The sequence below is a fragment of the Columba livia genome, chromosome 2 (assembly GCF_036013475.1).
Source record: "Columba livia isolate bColLiv1 breed racing homer chromosome 2, bColLiv1.pat.W.v2, whole genome shotgun sequence".
Taxonomy (NCBI): Eukaryota; Metazoa; Chordata; class Aves; order Columbiformes; family Columbidae; genus Columba; species Columba livia.
The window spans coordinates 75214138-75238337 of NC_088603.1; the positions used below are offsets into that span (position 1 = coordinate 75214138).

Below are 24200 nucleotides of genomic sequence, written 5' to 3' on the forward strand. Positions count from 1 at the left end.
TGTGGATGTGCAGAGTATGAGTTGCATTGAATGAAGACTGGCTCTGGGACTGGAATGTTTTCCGAACATGAAAAAGCTGAGAAAATGATGCCTGAGTTTTTCTCCTTCAGGAAGTCTCATCTAGTAAGAAAAAAAGAAAATGAGGCAATCTGCCAGAGGTTTTAATCAGTCTAGCAGACCAGGACAGATGTAGCAAAAAGTGTGATATGGCCTGCTGGACACCTGGAACTACCTGACCAAGAATCAGTGCCCAAACACAAACCGTACAGACTATCAGCAACTAGTCCATCTTGCGTATGTACAGACTGCCTGTGCAGCTGTTTAGTCAGTCATCAACCCCATGTGCAATGCTCTGGCCCACCTCCTACAGGAGAACCACAGGGACGACAGCTCTCGATAACTGATCCCAGTCTCCAAAGCAGATCAGACAATGACAGGGTGTATAAAATTACCTCCCAGCCATTCAGCTACCACTGAAGTTATTGAGCTGGTAAGTATCCTCAGAGGCAGCACTTTCTCAGATAGGGTAGGCTGCAAAGTAATTGTTATATTTTGTTTTATTCTTCTGACTTCTATTCATGTAACAGAACATTCAATGCATATCAGCAAAGACCCCCAGAGGTCCGCAAGGACACACCTCCTATTGTTCTTGGTGGAAGTTAGTCACCTCACCAACTTCAAAGATATGGGTCAATGACTCCTGTTAATCCTCTAACATTAAAATGTGTTAGAGCCCATTAAAGGTCCAGAGAAGGAAGAAAACTGGTAAAACCACTGAACCACTGAGACTAAAGGCTTTTGATGGGTTGCAAAGGACAAGGATCAGAACTCCTCTCTCCAAATTCACAATAACCATCATTCTGTTCTGTAGTGTTAGAAGTATGCAGATTAGGGGTTTTATGTTCCTATTTAGAAATCTCTCTCCTGTTTCTTTCAGACCTGAAGCACCAAAATGAATTCTCAAATAAAATGCTCCCATTGTTTGAGGATACATAATTGAATTCTCTGTAAGTTGTGACCAGGTAGTAACATAGTCTTTACTGGGACCTATCATCATGTGGTTCAGAAAAGCAACCCAGACATTGATCTAGTTTTTTGTTCTGACTTTGTGGCTTAAGTGAATCTGTTCATTTCCATTCCTATCATTTATTGGAGGGTAAGAGTGAACGCTGACACTGTCAGTGAACACACAAGAGTGAACATACACACTGACACTGGAAGTATTGCAGAGATGTGACACGGGTTTTATAGTGCTTTATTCTGAACAGTAATTAGGTAAACCAGTACTGAACATATGCAGCAGGCAGTCTTCAAATAGAAATGAAATCTGATTACCATTATTTCATATGGGATGTGGAGACTGGTAATTACAATGTTAATCTCACTCAAGTAGAAGTCCTTATTTCTTTCTCATGCCTCAGACATTAAGTGATTGTACGGAGTATCCTCAATGCTGAATCCAGAACTAGAAATGGCAGATAATCTGTGTGTGTAAACAGTGGCACTTCCCGTATTAATCAAATTCTTTTCTGTCCTAGAATTGCATAATGTTATTTTTCTCAGGATATATACAATGGGGCTCCTCGTAGCTTCAGTGAACTGGTCTCTTCTACCATGTCTGAAGGGAAATGAGTCAAAAAATCCCACACAGCAGAGTCCAGCTTCCCCAGTCTACAAACTGATGTAGCTCACGCTGAAGAGTCTCCTGGGTATACATTTTGTCACTGTGATATTGCCTCTTGTGTCCATAGGTCTCAGTGTTGTAGCTGCTGTTTCCCAGATGCAAACTCTGATGCCAGCCTGAATTGTCTCACTATGCTGCAGAACTCAAGTGCTGTTTCACCAGGCATCGGCAGGGTCTGATAGGGCACCAGAGAGTAGCCAGGTACAAGGGCTGTCACACCACATATCCACATTTTCCCCTTCTAGGCAGTAGGAATCCACAGAGCATGGGTCATGAGGGTGAGTGGTTTGGCTAGGGAGCAGGAAAGTAGCTCTTCCTCCCAGAGCCCTTTCCAGCTCCTGGTATTTTTACAACAGGCTCTCAGTTCACTTCGTTTTGGGAAAAAAGATGTCACAGAGGAACAAAGTATACTTGTTGCTGAGGCTGGGATACTTCTCAGTAAAATATGATGTGTTCTGCACAGTGGGAATCCTTCAGCTTAAGGGGATGAAACATAAGGGGATAAACTAGTTCTGCTGCATATGTGGAGTACATTGTATTACCCAGCTGATGAATGAACCTCTTACATTTCCTTTCAAAGGTGATAGTCAGGATGACAAGCTTTACAGGGCCACATACCACCATAAATGTAACTGTGCTTTTTCATAATGAATATGCCCTGCTTAAGGGGAACAGAATCGGCCTGAAAGAATCACATTGCGAGTTTTGTTGTGTCTAAATAAAAAGATAAATGGATGGTCAGCTTTAAATTCATCTTTATGTTGCAGAATCCTATATCCTGGTACTTCTCGGGACTCGCCACCTTGCTCATTTACTTCCAAAGAGACTTTATGGATGATCTTTGACAAAACCACACCTTTTGTCTCACACATCTCAGAGAAATCTGACGCACTCTCATTGAAGACATTTGTCATTCCCAGGCTTTCCAGAAGTGGCTTCAGGTCATAATCACCTTCCACGCTAAACTTTGGAAGAGATACATTCACTTTTGTGTTGGCCATCATGCTGGGATTGGTCCACTGTAATAATGTCTCAGGGGTAAGTGCCTTTTCCAGCTGAAGACATAAAGGAACAAAGGAAATTAATGAGCAGTCCAAGGAAAGAGAGAAATAAAAAGCAAACAAAAAAAATGACCAAACTTCCCACTCCTACCAAGCCCCAAAAAATGAAGTCCAAAAGGCAACCTTTGCATTTGAATTCACAGCTGTAGCATTCATGGTTAACAGATCAACATACTTTCAGTTATATTGATGCGAGTATGATTCAATCCATAGGACAGGCCTCTGGAGCAACTCCACTGCATGTGCATGTTCTATTTGCCCCTTACAAGCTTTCGACAGGCAATCACCTCAACAGCCATATGAAAGAACCTGAGAAAGGCAGTCCCTACACAGGTTACACTTTGCCAAATGGCAGATCCGAAAGTCTTGGCTCCTGACCCTACAGAGTAATGAAATTGCTGGTATTTGGGACAGAAAAAGACCTCAAATCCAGAGCCTGATCTCAATAAAACATGCAGCTGCTTGAGCAGTTTTTTAAAAAGTGGGAAGTGAGGATGCAGAATTTGGGGCCATAACAAACTGGTGTCAGGAAAGGTCTCACTTGCATTTAAAGATTTGTGTGTTCTGTAATTTACTCCTACATATAAAAGCACCTTACAGCTGCAAAGGCAGGTTCCTCCTGCCTTTAAAATTTGCAGGCAGTTGCAGCAAATTACAAAGGTGACTTGGATAATCTCTCTTAATCCTTAAACTTTGAAGATGTGAAAATATGTTCTAAAATTTTCATAGATATATGACATAACAAATAGTTGTTCTTTAGGAAATGCTCTATTTGTTTTCAAATTTATGTACAATTGTAATAAAAAAATGGCTCATTTTCAGGCACCTCTGTTCAAAATCAAAACTTAGAGAACTTTAAGATCTTATTAAAATAAATCACAGATACATGTCAACTGAAAAAAATGAGGACACCAAAGTAAATTATGTTGGCACTACTGAGTACCCAGTAAGTATGACTTCAAGCACTTTATTATAGCAAGAACAAAAATCTTAAGATGCAAATCCAGATTTTCAAATTGTTGCAGATTCCTAAAGTGTGTCACAAGCACCTCCTGCTCTTTACACTGTCTTCTGTGCACGCTCTATGTGAAACAAAGTCTTGTTCACAACCTCATACTTGGCCATAGTGGAAATAATAATGTGACAAATATGAGATCAGGAATAGAGAAGCAGAGTGAGAAGGTAAATTTACAGGAAACTTCCTTCTTATTTCCTTCTCCATAGCATCTAAATAACAAAAACCTTCCATAGGCATATGGTATGATAAGCGGGCTGTTTCCAAGGGAAGAATCATACCAGTTCTATTTTTTTCTCTCACCTTCTCCAAGCCGGTGGTCTCATCTTCAATCTCTTTGGGCAGCAGAATGAGCATGCTTATATGTTTGTTAAGGCATGGAAGCTCAAGGATGGCAACATTTAATTCTTTCACATAGCCCAGGCAAAAAGTAGCTTCCAGATTCATCATTTGCACTGGTTTAGTTTCAGTCTGCAAAACACAGAGGAAACAATCTGGCATTCCTTTTAATTCACAGACAAGATGGCAAGAGAGGAAAGTTTGTAAGCTTGCATGGAAGCGATACATTGAGTTACCATCAGACAGTTTGTTGGCTCTACAGTGGGCAGCTTTCCAGAGAAAAGTGGAACAGAACTCTACTTAACATAATAGCAATATATTGGGGATGTGCCTTAAAAGATAAATTTACCTAATATCGGTGGCCCTTAGTGCCTGTTTCACTGAAGGCTACAAACTATGCTGTCTACAAGGCATTGTAATGCCAGTAAGTGTCAAGCACTAAGCACATCTCAACAGTGAAGGTCAAGGTGTTCATATGAATAATTGATATTTTGGTTCAGGAGCTGAAAAATAATATGAAGAAATTTCAGGCTTACCTGAAACCCTATGTCTTTGCTTTTCATGAATAAGGGAAAACAAAACAAAACCAAACCGAAAAACCACAAACAAACAAAAAACCACACCACCAAACAAAACAAACAAGAAAAACCCACAAAACAAAACATGACTATTTATTTCACAGGGAAGATTTACAAACTGTTCTGCTCACCTGGAAACTCATTTAAAATTCAAATTCAGTAAAAAAATGTTACTTTAGTGGAAAAAAAAAATAACTTGAGGTGTTTCACTTAAAAATTTTAATGTTAATTGTGAAACTGTTAAAACTTTTTTAGCTGAAACTGTTGGCTGATGTGGTAATTTATGAGACTTTTCATTGAACCTGAAACTCCAACTTTTCTCATGCACATAGATGTTTACATATATTGGAAGTATAATCTAACTCACAAATGTTGCCCAGCTTTATATCTTGGTTTAAAGCTGGCTGTCTGATCACTATATTCATCACTACTCACAGACTCCTGAAGGCAACAGCTACGAGTGCTGTACCCACTTGGACTTCACAGCTAAGCAAGGCTGATGTGCAGAGGGCTGCAGTCCTGAGCCTGACTGCAAAGAGGGAGGTCGATGCGTGCCATCCCTGAAGAGGAATGCAAAGGGCTCAAAGAGACTCCATGGGTGTAGATGTTTCACTAGCTCTGTGACCACACGAAATACAATGTTCTCTGCTTCACCCTGCTGGTTTTGGGATGTAGCCTCTGGTACAGGTTGCGATCTCTTGCAAGAAGCTACCAATGAGGATGTGCATGTCCTTGTAGGCAATGGCTGCTTTTGATCACTTGTGCTCGGCTCCTGCTGTCTAAATATACCAGCAGGACAGTCTGTTTTCACACCGGGCCTTTGAATGTGAAAGCACCAGCACTGTTTTAAAACAACACAACAACCAAACTAGTTTACGGACCCTTGCAAGAACGTATAGGTTTAGATGGAGTCTAAGAATGCCATGGTAATAATAAACATTTCTCATTTTTTCTGGTTGGAATTTCCTTAGCTCAATGTTTGCCTTTTCTTGAGAGGAAACAGTGCTCTCTTTTTTTTCAGAACATACCTTGTTGACTTTAAAAGGACATTCTTTGATCTCTGCCTCTGGGAACTTCTTCATCCAGTTTGTGACAAAATAAGCTGCATTAACTAGGAGGATCTGAGTCTGGTCACTTACACTATCCTCGTTCACAATATTCTCCATTTTGCCTGTGAACAGGTTTAAGATGGTTGTTAATACAACAATGCATTATCAGTATATCAATTGCACCAACTGAATATGGAAACATTCCAATGAATTAAAAAGCTTGCATCCTGCACCTCACAGGTAAAAGATTTTAATTCTAATGGAAAATTCCAAAAAGAAGCACTTACTTAAAATTTCAGCTTAATGTTCAAAATGGTATTTGGGATCAAGACAGATCTTCTGTTTTCTTGGCTTATATATAGCATGAAATCAAAAATATGTCTACTGCTTTTGTTCAGTACTTTAAAGAAGGTAATACATTTTCAGTGAAAGTTAACAGGTGTAAGTAAAAAAACATTTGTCATTTGGAGAGACAGTCTTAAAGGGAAGTTTGAGATTAGCAACTAATTTCTCGAGTGATACATGAGAATAAAATAACCAGAATAACAGAAGTGCAGCTCTGATGACAATTCATAACCAAACACTGCTGCAGACTTCAAAAAGAGTATGAAAATGTTGTGTGTTCCCCTTGCTATGTTTCAGATCCGTTCAAGCACTGCTGTAAAGAGACTGAATCCACTGGGGAGGCGGGTCCTGCCTTCATGCATGAATTGCATGGGTAGGGCAAGGTGCTTCCGCCTCTGCCAGCCTGGGAAGGCCCAGACATGACTCATGCAGCTATGTTGTCATATTTGTGCCACACAAGGCAGCAGCTGCCTGTGCACAGGCTGCAAACGGGCTCTGTTATGGGTGCTGGGTGCTCGCACAGGCCAGAGCCAGACCTCTGCCCCCCAAGGACCGTCACGGTCACTGATGGGCAGCTCCTGTGATATGGCCAAGCAGCTGATGGCTCAGCGGTACCACGGGGAAGGTGTCTGCAGGCCCATGTCTGCAGGAAGGCACCTCCAAATGAGAGACATGCTTTCAATTGTGCCACCTTTGCTGGCTACAGCAGCAAAGCCACAGAGCTGAGCTGAGCTACTAATTAAGCCTGAAATTCAGAGGCCAGCAAATACTCCCATTACAAGGAAACTTATAAAAGAAACTGGGGCCTGGGTTTGATGTATTGGTGTCAGATGTTTGTGAAGCTCCATAGCCAAGAGCTGTTGTTCTCCCAAACTGTCCAGTTGCAGTGAAATGTCAGCAGCTTTCCCCAAGGCTAATGCAAGGTCAGTCTCACACTTCCACCTTCAGAAATGCTGCAGTAGTGATTTCAAAACAGGCTGATGTTGCTAATCCTCATGAATCCAAATAATAGGTCTAGTTCCAGTGCTTTCACTACCTATTTATTTCTAAAAGCATTAGTAAAGAGGTGTCACAAGATCAATGATCTTTTTCCTCAAAGGGGTAAACAGCATCCCCAAGGTTAAGCTGGACTCACCATCAGTTAGCTCTGAAAGAGATTTGTTGATCTTCTGTCGGGTTTCCTCAGTTTTTTCTTTGAAGTCCACTAATTCCAGTTCAGATGGAAAAGGCCTCTTTGTGGAGTTGACAAAGTCCTGAAAGACAACAGGTACCAAAGTCATCCTTGGTTAAATGCCGTCCACTCAATGGCACTTTACACAGCCTGCAATACTGGCATCCCTAGCTTCACCACGGGGTAGCTGGGGAGCTTATGATGATGGATAGCTATTAAATAACAGGGGGTGACAATCAGGATACAGAGCTGCTTTCAGCACAGCGCTCCCAAGAGTGTCTGCAGTCTGGTGGCGTTACTTCAGCAGCTAAAGTAACTTTGGTACTGCAGGAGTGAGAATGTTGCCAGAGTCCGAAAGGATAAAACAACCCTCAGTCCAGACCTGGGTAAGAGGAAGAACTGAGATAAAGGCCGTGGGCTGCTCACATCATGTCTGTACTCGCCAAGTGAGATGTCGGTTGCTGTGGATAGGTATTGGGCTTTGCTGTAGCAGAGGCTGAGCAGCAGGCAATCTGGTTATAGCATCATTTAGGAAGCATGAGCTTTCTGAAACATCACTTTTAGGAAGATGCTGCCCTTGTTTGGGGCTCTATTCAAAGGCAACTTTTGAGAAAAAAAAAAAATCAGTTATTTGAAGGTCTATAAGGCCAAAGAACACCTTCCTCACTTGTGTTGTTTCAGTAGCCAGGCTTCTGCCTCCTCAGATAGATTAAGAAAACTACAGGTTATGCAGTAATTACTTGGGTGTGTGAACTGGACACATACTTGCGCCATCAACTTGTTTTAAAACTCCTTTTTGCTCATACTTACAATGCAAAGACCTTGATGTGGCATACAAGCTATATTGCATTCAAAACTTACTGAGCCTACTGACCTAAAGCATATTAATGAGAGAATTACAAATGTTGTAATAGTTGCATAGCTTGGGGTCAAACAGCAGATTCATCCTCCCACAAACTTTTACGGCAGCAAAGCATATTATGTCATTCATTATCTGAATCTAGACCAGTAACAGCCAAAAGTAAGATAATTTATTTTTAAATAACATTGAAGTCTGACACCATAACCAGTCAACATGCTGGCCAAGCAATTCATAGGACCAGTGCTTTTCTGAAGTACTTACTGTGGTAGGATTAAGAGACTTGTCTACGAAGAGCCGTTTGACCATTTTCAGTGCAAAGAAAGAGCTGAGTTTGGAAACATCTGAAGTTACTGTTTGAAATCCGAAAGAAACGTCTTTGACATCTTGTAAATGGAGTACCTGTTAAATGAACATAATAAAATAAATAATAAATAAAATATTCTTAGTATTATCTAAACATTCCTAACAGTTTAGCAGAAAATAATGCTAGTTTGTGACTAGAGCTGTGGCTTTATGTGTTTAAGCTAACAACACAGCCTCTTGCTGTTGTAACTCAAAAATCATTTATGTATTTGACATCCTCACGTAAATCTAAAACCCTGATTCTCCCAGAACTTTAACCAAATGTGTTTCTTTCCAGTGAGCAGTCCAAAGAAATCAATAAACCTGTTCGTGCAGTGATGTTACTTAGTTGATTAAAACTCTGCGGTATGGTATCACAATGTTTTCACCAAATTTGCATTCCTGCCCAAAAAAATGGAGATTTGAAGCCAGGCAAGTGAGGGTCCCAGCTAATCTCCTTTCTAGAAGTGGGCTGTACCTTTAAAAATGCTTAACAGATCATCAGGTTTTCCGATTGCTGTGACTAGTGCATGACATCACATGATATTTCAGCAAGAAAAGAGATCAGATAACTGTGTCTGGTTTGGTAGACAAAGTATGAGCTGGAGGTAGGGCTGCTGACCCACACATGGCCACCTTCCAGCTCTTGGGAATGGCAAGTCCAGCTCTAAAAAGTTCTGGGGTGACCTAAAACTCACCGCTTTTAGGCACCAGAGTTGAGAGGTTCCTGCTGGTTTTGTTTGAAAATGATCTTGTAAACACAGATTGAACTCCTGTGCCTGCTTATTACAGGGTCTTTGATGGTGGTGGTTTCATTACAGGCAGCCTGCCCAACCCTCCTCACCTGTCTCAAATTCCTGCCTGAGGCACAGCAGGCGTAAGGAACCTTCCTTTCCCTTTGTCTCTCACTTCTGCTCTTCTTTCCCTGAACACATCGTATCTTCACAGACATGACAAAGTGCTGCTCTGCCTCAGCCACCCCTCCACATCCTTTGTTCTCTTTGCTCAGCAGGAGCAGAAGGAAACAAGCACCCAAGGACACGGCACCAGCATGTCCCTCATAGACAAACTCCACGGTCATTCCCTCAGACACAACTTTCTCGACTTACTTCCTCTTCCTCCAACACTTCTATTTCTTAGTATGTTAACTGCAGAAGACACTTTTGTGCCTGGAAACTATTTTTGAGGAGAAAGTTACACTACTGCAACTTCTCTACCTGGGAGAGCTTTTGGCATGAGTTTGTTAACTGATACTCCAGGGCAAGACTACCAGTCTGGCTGGTAAAACCCAAGCATGAACTCGGCAGGCAGAAGCTAGAACAGACACAGAAAATAGGGGATATTACATTTAGAAACAAAGCAAGTTCTCCTTAGTATCTGTAGTCAGCACATTTTATATACCACTTGAGAAATATGAAACATAAACATGTTTATGTAACAGAACTGCATTTGTGGATGTGTACACTAATTTATTATGGGATGGTTCAAAGCAAATTGCAGACACGAGTGAAAACGAAATTAAGCACAGGTTACTATTTTGAACTCTCCCAGTAGAGAGACGGCACCTGAATTATGAAACGCTGAGCAAGCTGCAGGACGTCATTTAAATTAAAAAAAAATAATAAAAAAATCTAGAGTTAATTTGTATTTTTTTTTAATCCTGTTTGGAAAAATCTGGAATGCCTAGTAGATTTTCATGGATATATTGCTGTGCAGCTCTGCAAATAGCACAAGACTCATAATCTGTGACCTGAGTAGGGGCACAGGAGGCTGCACTCAGGGGTACCTTCAGTGAATGAGGAATTACAGGAGGAATTCCCAGTGGAGGGAAAATGTATTCAAATATATAGAATGTTCCTCAGAGCAAGGTGATAATCTGCATATCAATACATACTAAATTTGCTTCTCGTCCACCTCTAGGTAACTGCAGAAACCCTGGGCACTCTCACTGGGATACAAAGGAACGATGCAAATCTCTGCTCACACGAGGGCAGCAGGAGAGGCTGCAAGGTGCCTCCCTGCACCACAGACTGAGCTTGATAGACTGATTGCATCATGACAGCCATGCTGCATCATGGTGTTGGAAACCCCTTGAACACCGTGAGCTGCTTGTAATGAGAAACATTCACGTTGTGCCCTCTTCTACTGCATTAGCCTCCTCTCATCTATATTGCAGGAGAAAGGAGAAATGTCAGTGACAGAGCTGCTAAGCATACTTGCTGCTGACAAATAACGGCAAATTTATTTCCAGTTCTATAAAGATTAGGCATTCTTGAATAATGAGGAAAAAAAAAATATCCAGCAAATGCAGTGATCTTGGCTATGACTTGCAGCCACAATCAACACTACACTAAAAGGAGACAAGGCTTTAGTGCAACTGTTGAGGACTCTGTCTCTGTCATGTCCCCTTCCACTATGTAAACATTTGAGAAAGCATTTTCTTTATGTCAGATTTTCAATCTTTTTTGCTGTGTGCAGCCATGGATTGTGGAACCATTTAGAAATTTCAGATGGATGGTTTGCAGCCTGGGTTACCAGGGAATATCCAGTAGAATATTAACAAGGATAAAAAAAGCTACCTCTAGCAGCCATATAATTTTGCAGCCAAAACCAGGATGTTGATAGCTTACCTGTTTCATCTGGTCTGCAGTGTCACCTTTCGTAGCTTTATATGCCAGAGCCAGAGACGTTGAGGTACACAGCGGCGCAAAAATAATATTGGCTGTTTTGTCATTCTCACACAGTTTTTTGAACATATCAACTGCAAAGGCAGTGTTTGCTAGTTGCAGAGCATCCATTGTCATCCTGAAACAGAAAAGGGAAAAGAGAGATAACTCAGAGTGTAATTCTAGCTCCTGCTGTGATGGGGCTGGGTCAGAGCACCGAGGGAGTCTAGATACCAGTATGGGGACTGAGTACCTTGAATGAGGAGAGGAAGAGGAGAGGCCAGGTGACCCCACTCAGCTTCAGAGCACACCAGCAGCTCCAGAGGAGCCAGAAAGGTCTCATCCATATCCAAACAAGGAAATGTGAGTGGTTCAGCAAAAGCCATTATCTTCAAGTGACAGCTGGCAATGCTATGTGTGATGTAGAACCAGCACTAGCAGAAGTACTTGGGTAAATCTGGGTAGGTCAGGGTAACCCATGCATATTGAGTCAAATGGGATCACATGTGACTTTAATCTGTTTTTAATTGATACTCTTAAAATGTGCCAGCTTATAAGGTACTCTGCCTATGCCCTGGGCTCTCCTGGCTCTCAGACAGCCCTTTAATAGTCTCACAATCTTTCCTGTTTCTTGCTTCATGGCTAATTGTTCATTAATGCTTTCTCTTTGGTATATATCCTTCCTCTAAGAGATGATTCCCCATTCTCCCTAGCCTTGCTAGATGTCTCCAGAAAGCTGTCTGGTCCTGTAGGCTGAGATTGTCCTAGAAACTTAGAGGAGGCTTCCTAAATAAATACTGCCGTGTGCCCATTCATCACTCACACTGTTTTAACTGCAAATAATTTCCTCGCTGTTCTTAATAACTGCAGTTGCCACGGAGCTGTTAGATGATCTGTGCAGTCAGGAATGGGATGGGTGGTGCTCACAGGACAATTGCTGTAGTCCATGCTCTGGGAAAGCCAGGGAGTATTCCCATCTTCCAGACCATTTTCACACACCTGAAGTTGCACTTTGGTGTAAGCACGTTTGTGTAGATTTAAGCTAACAAGGGTGAACCTCAGAATTTCAGTCAATAGCACAAGTCTGGCTTTAGACCAGCAAGTACACAGAAGACAACCCTTTTGGCATAGCAAATTTGAGACTACTCTGCCCTCGGTGTCCGTGTATCCCTAAAAATAACAGTAATCTGTTAAAATTGGTGTTATACAGCTCCATCAAAGCTATTGACGGAGACAGAAAGGAAACTGAAAATATGAATATTGGGAGAGAATTCAAAAGGCATAAGATTTCACATAGAACCTGAAAGGTGTCTCCAGCACTTGCTCTCTCCAGGAAAAATGGCAAAATAGTGGAATAAATATGGCGTGGAGGGCTGATTTTAAAAGGTGTGTTCTTATCCAGACACATACCTATCTGCATTTGCATTTCAAGCTCTGACACTGAAGATCTAGGGGTCCTATTTTATCATATTGTGAAAAGGAAAGTCAGTTATTTCTTACGTTGGTAAGAGGTTTACTAATCTTTTGACGAACATCTTAAAGACAGAGATTTCTCTCCAATAACTGACTACTTAATGCTGCAGTCTCAAACTTTTCCTTGCCTAGTTCAAATTATTTGCATTCTAGTGGGGAAAGATCTCAATGGGTGAGAGCTGCAAGATATGAGAAGACAGAAAGGGGAAGCGGGAACATGTGGGCAGGGACCTGTCTCCAGCAAGGTGCCTTTCCTGACCGTTCACTCTCACCCCAGTTCAGAAAGGCACTTTGAATGACAGCAGTCTCTTATTTGAGCACGTGTCATACTGCCCAAACTTAGCTGAGCATCTGACACCATTGTACAGAGATGCTGTGGAGCAGCTGTGGTACTTGACAATAGTGAATGACTTCCAAATAACCTGTGGTATTTATATGTTTTTATGGGAGTAACAGAATGGGTGCATAATTTGCCTGCAACGTGGTAGAGAAAACACTTCGTTTTACTCATAAAGCCTGTTTGATTAGAGATGCCCTTTTACAAAATAAATGTCTTTTAAAAGATTTTAATCAACTGTTCATGGTTTTGGATCTATTTGGTAAGGTAAGTGCTTTATTTGACAACTGGTTTGTTTTGGGCTAAAAGATGATGTGTAAAGGGTTAATGAAATGCACTGCACAATCCAATTAAGATTTTTAAAAAAAAACAACCTGGCATAAAACCAAAGCCTTTTTAATCCATGTTTGAAAAGCACACCTAACCTTCACTGCACTCTTGCAAAATGTTCTGACTGTTGGTATTAGCAACAAACTGTTTGCTAACAAATCCCCTCCCACTGGGAAAAAAAAATAAAAAGGATTTGTCTTGAGGAGGGAAAACAATAAATACATATCACTGAAGGAAGTTATCCCCTCATAAATATATAGATGAATATTCTTTGCAACATCTAGAGGCTTTGCCAGGGCGCTGAATTAAGAATGAGTTCTGGCCGGACTTGTCCTTCTTCTAGCAGCTGGTAAAGAGCGATTATCCTTGTGAGATCCCATTTTACAGTGTCAGCAGGCGTCATGCTGATGTCAGAGTGAGGCTCAGGAAACATGTCTCAGGTATCTTGCGGGTGTAAAGGGAGAAACCATCGGTCTTGATTACATAGTCACAATTTCTCACAAATGAAAGCAACTAATTAGCAGAAAAGTCAAGCTTGCCAGAAACTATGGGCTCAGCACACACCTTAAAGGAGGACAACTTTGGGCAGAAGTGGCAAAAGACAGTTAAAACAAATTTGAAGGACTGAGACTGCTGCTGAGGGAGTCGCTTGGAACAACAGAAGCAAAGCAGCAAATGTAAAATCATCCTTCAAAATGCCTCTGCAGTTGCTCATCCCAGACATGCACCTTTGTGCCTGTGCATGTCTTAAACAGACTCCCTTGCACAGGCTACCTATCTTTCCCATTAACTCAACCATTCATACATGAACATACAATACATACGTATACTTTGTCTCCCTCTCTCCCTCTGTCCCTCTCCCAGCTAAAATTTGAAACTTTGGGGCAAGGGTCAACTTCCAAGGTATTTCTTACTGTGGAGCTGGTGAAAAGTTACCCAGAGACCAAGAACGTGTCATTTGACATCTACCACCCTGAAGAAAATAATACGGAAAAACTCACAATGCAGAATGAGGCATGTAATTTACCCCCAAAAAATCTAATTTGCTAGTAGGGTAGCATATCATTCTTTAGTGCTGGCTGGCCTGATATTATTCTACATCGGCCTCTGGATCTTCTTTACAGCCTAAAAATCAATATGCAATCGCAATCGCTTAAAAATATTGTTTATTGCAAATGCTGTGCTTTCATCCTAACATTAGTATTTTCTGTTACATTGGCAAACATAGGGTGATATTAAGATTTGTATGTGCTACCTGTGTTTCACTTCCTTGGGTTGCAAGACATGCAGAGTAAGCAAATCAAATAGGAAATTTTGCAAAATTAAATGAACCTCTTCTTCTTTATGCCAGTGAAAAGCTGTACCATGACTTAGAAACTCTTCTGTCCTTGTTGGTGGCTCTGACACTGTTCATGCTGAGTAATTTACTGTGAAGTTTCTATGTTCCTTTTCAATGAGGAAAATGGGACCTATTTTGTGATGAACCTTTTGTTTACCTTTTGTTAATCCAGTAACTGCTGATGCTCTCAAAGCTTCTTTTGTGCTGAGTGAAACTAGGTCTGGTAGTGGTAAAGCTCTCCATTCTTATAATTTCTTTCTCTTAGTGATACTATTGACATAATGCTCATTCAGGGCATTTTGTTGGAAAAAAAGAAAAAATTGTTTAACCCTTAACACTGAATGATGGGCTTGAAAGCCAAGAATAATCTCTATTCCGTCATCTTTTTCAACTGCACTTGGTCAGTCCGTTCTTCTATGCTGTATTTATTAATGTTGTTACGATATTGAGGAGCTCACGACATTCATATTATTGAAAGGAATTTGCTGTATTATATATCACAAAATCTCAAATCTCTTTAAAGCCTCGAGCATCCCAAGCCTCGTGAGTGAGTCTATGAAAGCCAGTTCCAGTCAAGTGAGAGGGGTTGAGGCTCACATTAAGAGGAAAGCCCATTAGTTGCCCATTAGCAGTCTTAGAAACCAGACACAGCTCCTGAGTCAGTAATAACAGGGAACCCTCAAACAGGGAGGAGTCAAAAAATTGGCAATGAAAATTTTAAAAGGCCTGCTGCATGGATTCTTGCTGAATCCCTCCTTTCCCGGGAAAGCGGGATGTCAGCATTTCCAGAGAGGCCCGGGGCACTGGAGCATCTTCTAAGCACAAGTAGCTTGTGATCCACCCAGCTTTGCTTAAAACTGTGACCCTGCCACAGTGTTAAGGAATGGTGTCAGATACAGAAGGGAGCTGAAAGGCTATAGAACCAGTTTAAAAAAGCCTGATGTAAACTTGTTTATTGGTATAAGACACCATTTTTTCTTAGTCAACAACAACAAAACAAGAACAAAACAAACAAACAAACAAAAAACACCACCAGAGAGGCTTTGTTTACGATCTGCTTACTAAGATAAAAGCTAAATATGGCTTATCTTTTAAAAATATAATCAGGAGAATAACAATGTCTGTGGGAAAATGTCTGACAAGTTGGGTTAGCTACAAGGTGGGGACTATCTGATAAAGCAGAACAAGTATTTATTCTTGTCTCAGTTAAGCCGTCCTTCCAGGAGAACACACCTGTGGCAGACAAAGCACGGACCGTGCTGTGGGGTGTACTGGGTTTACAGCTCAGGAGCTGTGAGTGCCAGCGTGGTAGTCTCTCCAGTTCAAACAAACTTCCATCGAGAGGATAAATTAAATTCAATGACCCCCATGCATGTTTCACAAGTGAGGCATTAATCTCTGGAACTATCTGGAGCCTTTAATATGAACCCACTTCAGCTCTTAATCCGCAAACACAAAATATGAAGTAAATACAAGACTCCTGTGAGCCTTTTCTTCTTACTTCTACACAAATGACAACTCTCCACCTGGCAGACTACCCGCCTACACAACAAGGACACAATTTCGTCTGAACAAATGTTTCTTTGAGCAATGCAAGATAAGAGACTGATGTGGGACCCGGGTGTCTCGTATGGTTGGGGAAAAAGCCCTGTCAGCAAAAGCAAAGTCACTCCAAGAAGGAAAGAGAGAAACGAGCCACCACAATATGCTTTGTTGTACCTCAATGGTCAGCGAATTCTTCAAACTAAATTGTCACATTGAAAATAAATGGGTAATTACTGAACCTAAGATCCTGCCCTTCACTTTAAACACGAGCAGATTAGTCACTTCATTTATAACTCAAAGCAAACAGAGCAGAGCGTACACACCTCTGTAGAAAATGAGAGGAATATTCCTCTGTAATCAAGACTTACAAAACAGTCTAAATCCTACTTTGACACATGGAGCATTTTCACAGCATCATACACAACCTGCTTTTTCTGATATGGGGAAAGACATTTGCAATAAACCACCACATTTTAATAATTCCTAACACGCTTGCTGTCTCACCTGCCAGATCCTACTCAACACTTCCAATTAATCTTTTCAGGGGTAAAGAATACACCATGGTAAATGCAGCAATTTTGGGATGAAACCAAAGCATTGTAGTAGGAGGGCTTTTTTGCTCCTTTATTTTGAGATTATATCTTTTTGTCCAAATTTCCTCATCCCGCTCCTTATATGCGATTATTTATCACAATGGAAATTTGTTAACTATTAGTTAGGCATTAACTAAAGTATCAGATAAAGAAAAAAGCTGTACTTACTTTGCAAGGCTATAATCCTGGTAAACGTATCAATGAAATGGGTACAGCACGAAGAACTAGCTACCCGTGGTGAAACCTTCCCGAGCAGAAGACTCTGTCAGCTTTGCCTGCTCATTGACACCCCTCCCACTTTCCCAACTTTAATTTGTGAGCACACACACTCCCTCTCACTCTCGCTTTTTTTTTTCCACCCCCTGCTTAATCATTCTTTACGGCAACTCCTACACTGGAGGAGCAAAATGATTCACACCAGAGTTGTCTTTGCCTGCCCGGCTGCCGGAGACAACAACAAGCTGTAGCAGGAAAGAGCAGCCTTTGTGCGTTGCCTTCAGCAAGCGCAGTACAAAAGGCACCAGACAAGAATGAACAAACACTCCCAAGGAGAGAATACAGGAGTGGATGAGCAATTGAAAGAACCTTCTGAGAAAAACCAATACTCCAGGTTATATCAGAATTGCTGCTGTTTGCAGAAAAATATTGTAATTGTGAAAAAGATAGCCAGGAAGACAACCCAAACATGTAGGAGTGTGTGGCTGGGCACTTTGCATCTGTGTATATATTAAGATAGTGCCTGAACTTTGTAAGGGGCGTATGCATGCATTTGGTTGCCTTAAAAGCCCAAGGCCAGACGGGAGTTAACGCCCAAGGGAAAATATCTGCTTTTCTTGTCGCTGTAAAGCAAGAGGTTCCTCCCTCCTCAGGTCCTCTGCAGGGGAGCAGCCTTCCTCCTGCCAGCTGTCTCATCCCTTCATCTTCAGGATGGGGACTGCTGGGTTCATGTCATACAGTCCACGTTACTACTGGTAAACATGATGAGGATGAGAGAAGAAAGTGAGGGGGACAGGTGATGGTGCAGCCCACCAAGTCTGGTTTTGACTGACTCGCTAAGACACACAGGTCTTAGCGAGGAAGAGGTGGCCTACCCCTGTTCCACACCATTCCCCAGTCAGGCAGTCAAGCCGCCTGCAGCGGGGACACCAGCAAGTGTTCCTGGGAGGCCATGGCTCCACTTCCTTCCCTAGAAGGGAATGGTGTGCCACACCACAGGCACAGCTCAGGTTCACACCTCAACAACCTCTGATGGCCCTGCATACTTTCTAGGCTACAAAAGGTAAATGCAAGTTAATTGAGTTTGCTTTCAGGTTTGTGGTGCTGGCATGCCCGGCTGCCCAAATGAAAGGACTAGGAAACCAAAGAATGTGTTTTCACTGATATGCTGCTTCCTTGGTGACAGTGGGAATTGGGGAGCTGTTATCTCCTTCTGGAACAACACGTTCCTGTGTTGCTTTGAGCATAAATTCCTCCATGCTGTGGCAACCTGATCAGATCCTACCCATGTTTCATTCCAAAAGGTTCCTGAGATCTTATTACCAAAAGGAAATTGTATTTTTACTCTCAGCTGTGGTGCAGATGGGGTTCACATTCCATCATTACCAGACAGCAAATTTAAAATTCATATGTTTTGCCATAAGTGAATTCATAACAAAGACAAGGTGTGGATTTGTTTAGGCAATTAAAAGAAGATACAAGCCAGCTGTATAAACTGTGTCATCTGGGCCATCATTGTTATGTATCTAATTATGCCTTTTGTAAGAGAAATTTTTATAAAAATCCACAATAATGTTGGCTGCCAGATTCTTCTCAGATGTCTGCAGGTAATCTAAAGCCAAACATTGCCGTCTTTGCAGGACCAAACTTTCCTTCAGATCTAGGTCTACCAAGTACGGCCACTGTGAATTGACTTGGGAGCTTCTGAATAAGCTGCAAAGAGGGGAAGAACAGCCAGACTGCCTTGCCTGAGACAGCACAACTCTCCAGATCCATCACACTGCTAGTGATAGGTGGGAAATAAGTAGATGCATCAGTTTCTTTTAAAGGCTGGGCAGTGCAAAAGGCAAAGGACTCTATATTGCCAAGCTGGAGGTGTGTAAAGATCACTCATCCTCCACTGGATAACTACTCTTTGATCAGCTGAGGTCTGGCACTATGTAGCTGTACAGAATCTTTCAGCCTGACCTAGTTACTGGTGATAAATTAATTATCTCTGGCTATGGTGCCACAAAACTAACAAACACTATGGGAATTTTGGTGCTTCAGATGAAGGAGTTCACACTGGCCCTGGTAACTGAGCAGCTCAGAGGGTAGTCCTGACTCCCCTGAGAAGGGATATTTTGCGTTAATTTGCTGTTGGAGGTAACTTTAAACTAAACGTGACTTCTTGGTACCTTCTTATTCATATTCATGGGAATTCCCGACATATGACTGAACCTTACTTATAGCCCAACCTGGAAGATGTACAGAAGCAGAAGATTCTTAACCTCAGGTAGCTGAGCTTTGCAAGGGACAAGAAGTGGAGCAGTTCTGCCCCAGTCCAGGAGCACTCTTTCTCAGTCTGACAGAATGACAACTAGTTGCATCAGCTTCCCCACATCCTGCATTTACCTTTCACTCAATTAGTCCTGTTCAGTTTAACCTCAAAGTATTTTCAACACACACCTGTTATGACCTGTATTTCTGTCACCAAGTTAAAAAAATAAAATAAAATAGAGCAAAAAACAGAATTTTCCTTACCAAAAAAATCAAAACTATTTTTAAGGCCTCTGTGTGGTGGACACTTTCTACTGTGATACTATCTCTGAAAATAAGCTAAATAAATAAGGTGGAAACAATGGGGTTGTGACGTGGAACACTTTACTTAAATCTGAATACTTGTAACTTGGACAAGTTACAGCCTCCTGACAAAGCAATAACTGGGCTTTTGTCCTCACTATTTCAGGTCTTCAGTAGCTCAAGGAACAACACAAACTAAGGCCTTGCTGGACACTAGGATGCAGCAGTTACATATGTGTGTCTTCACCTACAAACCAGCAAGCTGGACACGCTTTGTTGCAGAAGGGATGCAACCAAGCAGGTGACTCTCCTGTTAATCAGCTTGCTTTCCGTCCTCATTCCCCGGGTCTCCTCACCACTCCCTCTGAATCTCCCCTAGGAACCCTGTTCCTTCACGCTGCTGGAAAGGAAAACAGCCTCCTTCTCCCTGCTCTTTGAACAAACTCATTCGGGGGAGGGAATACACCTGCTGCAAAACACAGCATGGAGAACTATTCCAACTATTTCAGAGACTCAAAGCATCTTCTGTAGTCTCTTTTTTCCCCTCCTCCCGCAAACTCACTGATACTTAGTGCATGTCTGTTTGCAATTAATGCTCTCATGCTTTGGAGACCACAGGGGGAAACATCTACAAGTGGGACTGACTAATGAATAGAACAAACTGGTGCATTCTTTCTAGGCTACCAGTCATGAAAGATCTTCTAATGAAGTTACAGCTCACCACAGTAAGCTTTGGGTCTTGCAAGGAAGCCAATGATAGGAGGTCATTTGTACATTTTCATTTTGATTCAGTGACCTACAATTTTAGCACAGCTAGAAAAATTCAAATGGTAAGACTGCATTGTCTGTAAACAGGTATACACAGCAGAACTGTTCAAACTCCTCACATAACATGGACCTAGATTACTATTTAGCAACAGTAATTAGCTATGGACAAAATATTTTTTCATTTTCATAAGAAATGCTATCAAAGATCAGATCATCAGTTATAAACCACAAGTTAAACTGAAATTAAAATAACACTTAAAATAATAAAGTGTTATTCTGTGATTCCATTGAGACAAACACAACTGAACAGTAACAAGGCATCTTCTTCTCAAGGTGTCTGCACTGATATGCATAAAGGATGGTGTCACATAGCAACACACTGATTCAACATGTGTGGTAGCAATACAGCTTTCTTTAGACATGTCTGCTGACGTAGAAATATTACTTACCGGTGATTATTTCTAATAACAGACAGAAAATTAATTTCTCATACTTATATGTGCTCACTTCTGTTTGGTTTGGTTTGGTTTTAGTGAGGCTGTTCTGCACTGAGGTGTGTGTTTCATTGGGAAAAAAATGAAATAATAGGCTACCAAACAGCTGACAGCTTTCAGTGAGAACAAAGCCTTTAATCTGGCAAATGGGAAACTAATAATCCCATGTGCTGGAATCAGGTTGTTGAGGATCTGACTATTTTCCCTAAGCACCCAGCATAATGCATGGTGTAATACAAATAAATCAGCTTAATGAAAGGATAGATTTGACAGACTCCTTGGAAAAGCCTGTGAAAATAGCCCCACAATACAACTAGAACATCAAAATATAGGGAGAAATCCATATACGTAAAAGAGACAAAAAAACCTCACACATTATTCTGAAACTATCTTTTCCCACTGTACAAAGACTAAGATAAACTTCTGTGAAATGAAAGCAGAGAGACAATACATTGGATTAATTGCTTCTCACTAAAGCACCTGTGATCCACTCCTTCCAGGAGAAAAAAGATTTGAACCCGTCCCTGTGTGCACTGCTGGTTCAGGGTGCCAGCTCACAGGGACACAGATAATATCTTTTATTCCTTTGTCATTGCTGCCCACAGTTACTACACCAGCATCCTTTGCTGGGCTGGAACTATGACTCAAAATCACCGGCCTTACGTTTGTCTCAGAAGAAATGCAAACACATTTGTCATGTATCATCAGTCATTTTTTTCCATTTAGTGATATCTTCAAATCTTTGAAGTGCCACTCCCTAGTATTGTTTAGGTGAATGGATCCACCTCATTAAAACCACCTTACCATAGGAGTACTGTCGCTGCGGATGTTTTCTCTACATATCCACAATTTCTTGTGCTTGACTATAGACCTGTGGAGGACCTCAACTAGTGAATTATTTGCAACATAATAATCCATCAGTAAATTCCTAAGTATAGGAGCAATTTGAGAATTATCCTCTTTTACCTAGCAAAATAAAATCTGTATGCGGATAGGATTGCTCCTGTGACTAAATCAATGTGGAAACTCCAAAGAGAGCGGATATCACATTGACATAAGGTAAATTAGCAGAAGTACTTTTCCTAAAAGGAGTAAAAGGACCAAGTAGCCCTCTCCCTCAGACACCAAAGTGGTTTTAACTCAGAGCTTCAGCAGTTTCTGGAAGGGATTACATGACCTTTGTTGCCTACCATAGCAGACCTGGGCTCTGCTACATAGCTTCCCTTCCAGCTCTGTGTTTGTATTACTCCCCTACATGTCTCTTTATAATGTACAGAGAAAGGGAATGTTTTTCCTCTCCTAACCATTGTCATCAGTAGATGAGTCATCTTCTGTAATCCAAGTAGTTATGTGGTAATTAATGTGGGTGAAGGCACACACTTTCCTAGAGCTGCTTAGTGCAGTTTCACAGCCTGAATATATGTATATTAGAGGAAAATGAAAGCTTAGAATCAATATTTGCTGAAGATTTCACTGGGAATGGGTGTGCCTTCACAGGCTGAATTTTCTCCTGTTGTGTGCTTTCAATGGGGTATGGAATGAAGGCCTTTGTTTATCTCTGAATGCAGCTAAAATGAGGTGTGAACATGTTAATTCTTGCTTCTCCAGTTGCTGTTTGGCAGACCTGCTAAAGGCAACAAAAACACAGTGTGCATCCTTATGCACTACTTGAAGGAACACACCCTGCACACTGTCTGTATGATCAGCAAATTATAGAAATTATACCTCCAAACCTATCTTGACTTCCAGATGTAAAATTTACAAATAATGGTCCAAAACCCCAGCCAGTGTAAGCCAATTAGTGCCCACGAAAGCAAAGGAGCTATTCCCATACTCAGCAGTTGATTCAGCACATACCACCACTAACCCAGGACTGCTAGACTTGCATCACAAAACACATAGAAAAGAATATTATATTAGGCCATAATAGGAAAAGTATAAAAAAGTCGTAAATTGTGAAAAATGCTTGTATATTTTACAAAAGACAGTGTTAGGACTTGATAATAGAACGCTTACTTTTTACTTTCCCATTTTCATTTATCCAGGTGATAGATAGCCTACCGAGAAGTAGCTTTCTTCAGTCCTTCTGAGACCTAATGGTCCCATTAAGCTCTATGGGGAAACTTCAGAGGACACTGCATGCATGCAGGCATATTCCAGTAGGCTAATACACTTATTAGCACAATAACAGCATTTATATAACAGGAGTAGGAGACAAAGACATAACTAGGTCTACAGGAACTTCTGGTAATGGAAATACCTATCCATTTGTCTACCTCAGGTCAAGATTCAAGGTCAAGCCATCACTGCAAATGTAGCTACTGACTTCAGTGGATTTGGGGCAAAATAGGGCAACAGACAGCTTAGTTATAGTTGTATTGAAAGTTGTGGAGAAAGTGTTGTACATGTGGAAGGATTATAGACAGCTTAGAGTAGAATAATGTTCTGGTTCCCAGAGCTTCCTGCTGAAAATTATTCTGCTAAGAGTGGCTTAGATGAAGACAAAGCTAAATGACTTCTCTATCTAGCTTCTGCTCCTTTCCACACAAAATCTGATTAAAAGGCTTAGGGATTAATGAAGAGGGATCTAGGAGGGAAATTCTAGCCCAGAAATCTCGTGCGGACTAGATTGCGGTAGCTGCACAGCCTGCTACTCCCAGTACAGCTACTGGCCTTTGGTGGTTGTGAAACTTCCCTGAGCCTGCCTAAGTGAGAGGTGCAACAGCAAGGGTGTCACCACTGCAGTGCTCATCCCCCAGTACATCACCATTGCATCTTGCAGACTGTGGGAAGAGGGAACACAGTGGTTGGAAGACACCTTGGATGGTCTTATTTCTTCCTACCCTCCCATGAAATAAAGAACTGTGAGAGTTCTGTATTTAAAGTCCTCTGCAGTTCTGAAGCAATGGGCATGTTTAGACCCTTACTTCTTGAAATACCACTTTGAAGAAAATGACAAGACAAAACAGCATTCAGAAGACAAATTATTTGAAGAAACTGCATTATGGTCTATTCTCAGATCAGTTCTCTTCCACTTTACCTCCTTAATCATGCAGACTGCAAGTCATTCAGTAATGTTGTAAACACTGCACTCTACAGTCACACAGGCAAAACACACTTCGAATTTAGCATGAGAATAAAGTCTGCTGGAAGCATCAGAGGTAGCACATCAGTTTTAACACTTACTCATGCAGTGGGACTCCGTTTTGCAAGAGCTAAATTCAGTTATTCTGCTGTATATTAGAATGGCAAATGTTATTCCCCTGTCATCTGTGTAGAGTAGTCTGGTAATACTTTCAAAAGTACCTACTGGAGCAGAACTGCTCTTCTGCTTCTCATTTCCTAACACAGTAAAGATTTCTGGTCCTCTGGCAACAGTAAACACTGCAGGCTTTCTATTGCACAGGAGAGCAGATTCCCAGGAAGAAAAT

The 24200-nt window shown here is 41.4% G+C and overlaps 1 protein-coding gene across 1 annotated transcript; it reads right to left on the reverse strand.

Annotated features, from left to right (window-relative positions):
• Positions 1-1221: 1221 nt before the first annotated feature.
• SERPINB5 (serpin family B member 5) lies at positions 1222-17055 on the reverse strand. Its single transcript, XM_005509735.4, has 7 exons — positions 16898-17055; positions 11077-11251; positions 8366-8503; positions 7207-7324; positions 5706-5848; positions 4064-4231; positions 1222-2739 (listed from the first exon to the last, which is right to left on the reverse strand). The coding sequence occupies exons 2-7, from the start codon at positions 11248-11250 to the stop codon at positions 2347-2349; spliced, it is 1134 nt and encodes a 377-aa protein (XP_005509792.1). The 5' UTR covers position 11251; positions 16898-17055; the 3' UTR covers positions 1222-2346.
• Between the last annotated feature and the right edge of the window lie 7145 nt (positions 17056-24200).

What these genes read in the sequence shown, in the direction of transcription:
- SERPINB5 (XM_005509735.4), bottom strand. Translation starts at nt 11,250, where the DNA reads ATGACAATGGATGCTCTGCAACTAGCAAACACTGCCTTTGCAGTTGAT. An exon ending in CTGCAGACCAGATGAAACAG is followed by an intron (nt 8,504 to 11,076) that starts GTAAGCTATCAA and finishes TTCATTTAACAG; the next exon opens with GTACTCCATTTACAAGATGT. An exon ending in TCTTTCAGAGCTAACTGATG is followed by an intron (nt 5,849 to 7,206) that starts GTGAGTCCAGCT and finishes ACCTGTTCACAG; the next exon opens with GCAAAATGGAGAATATTGTG.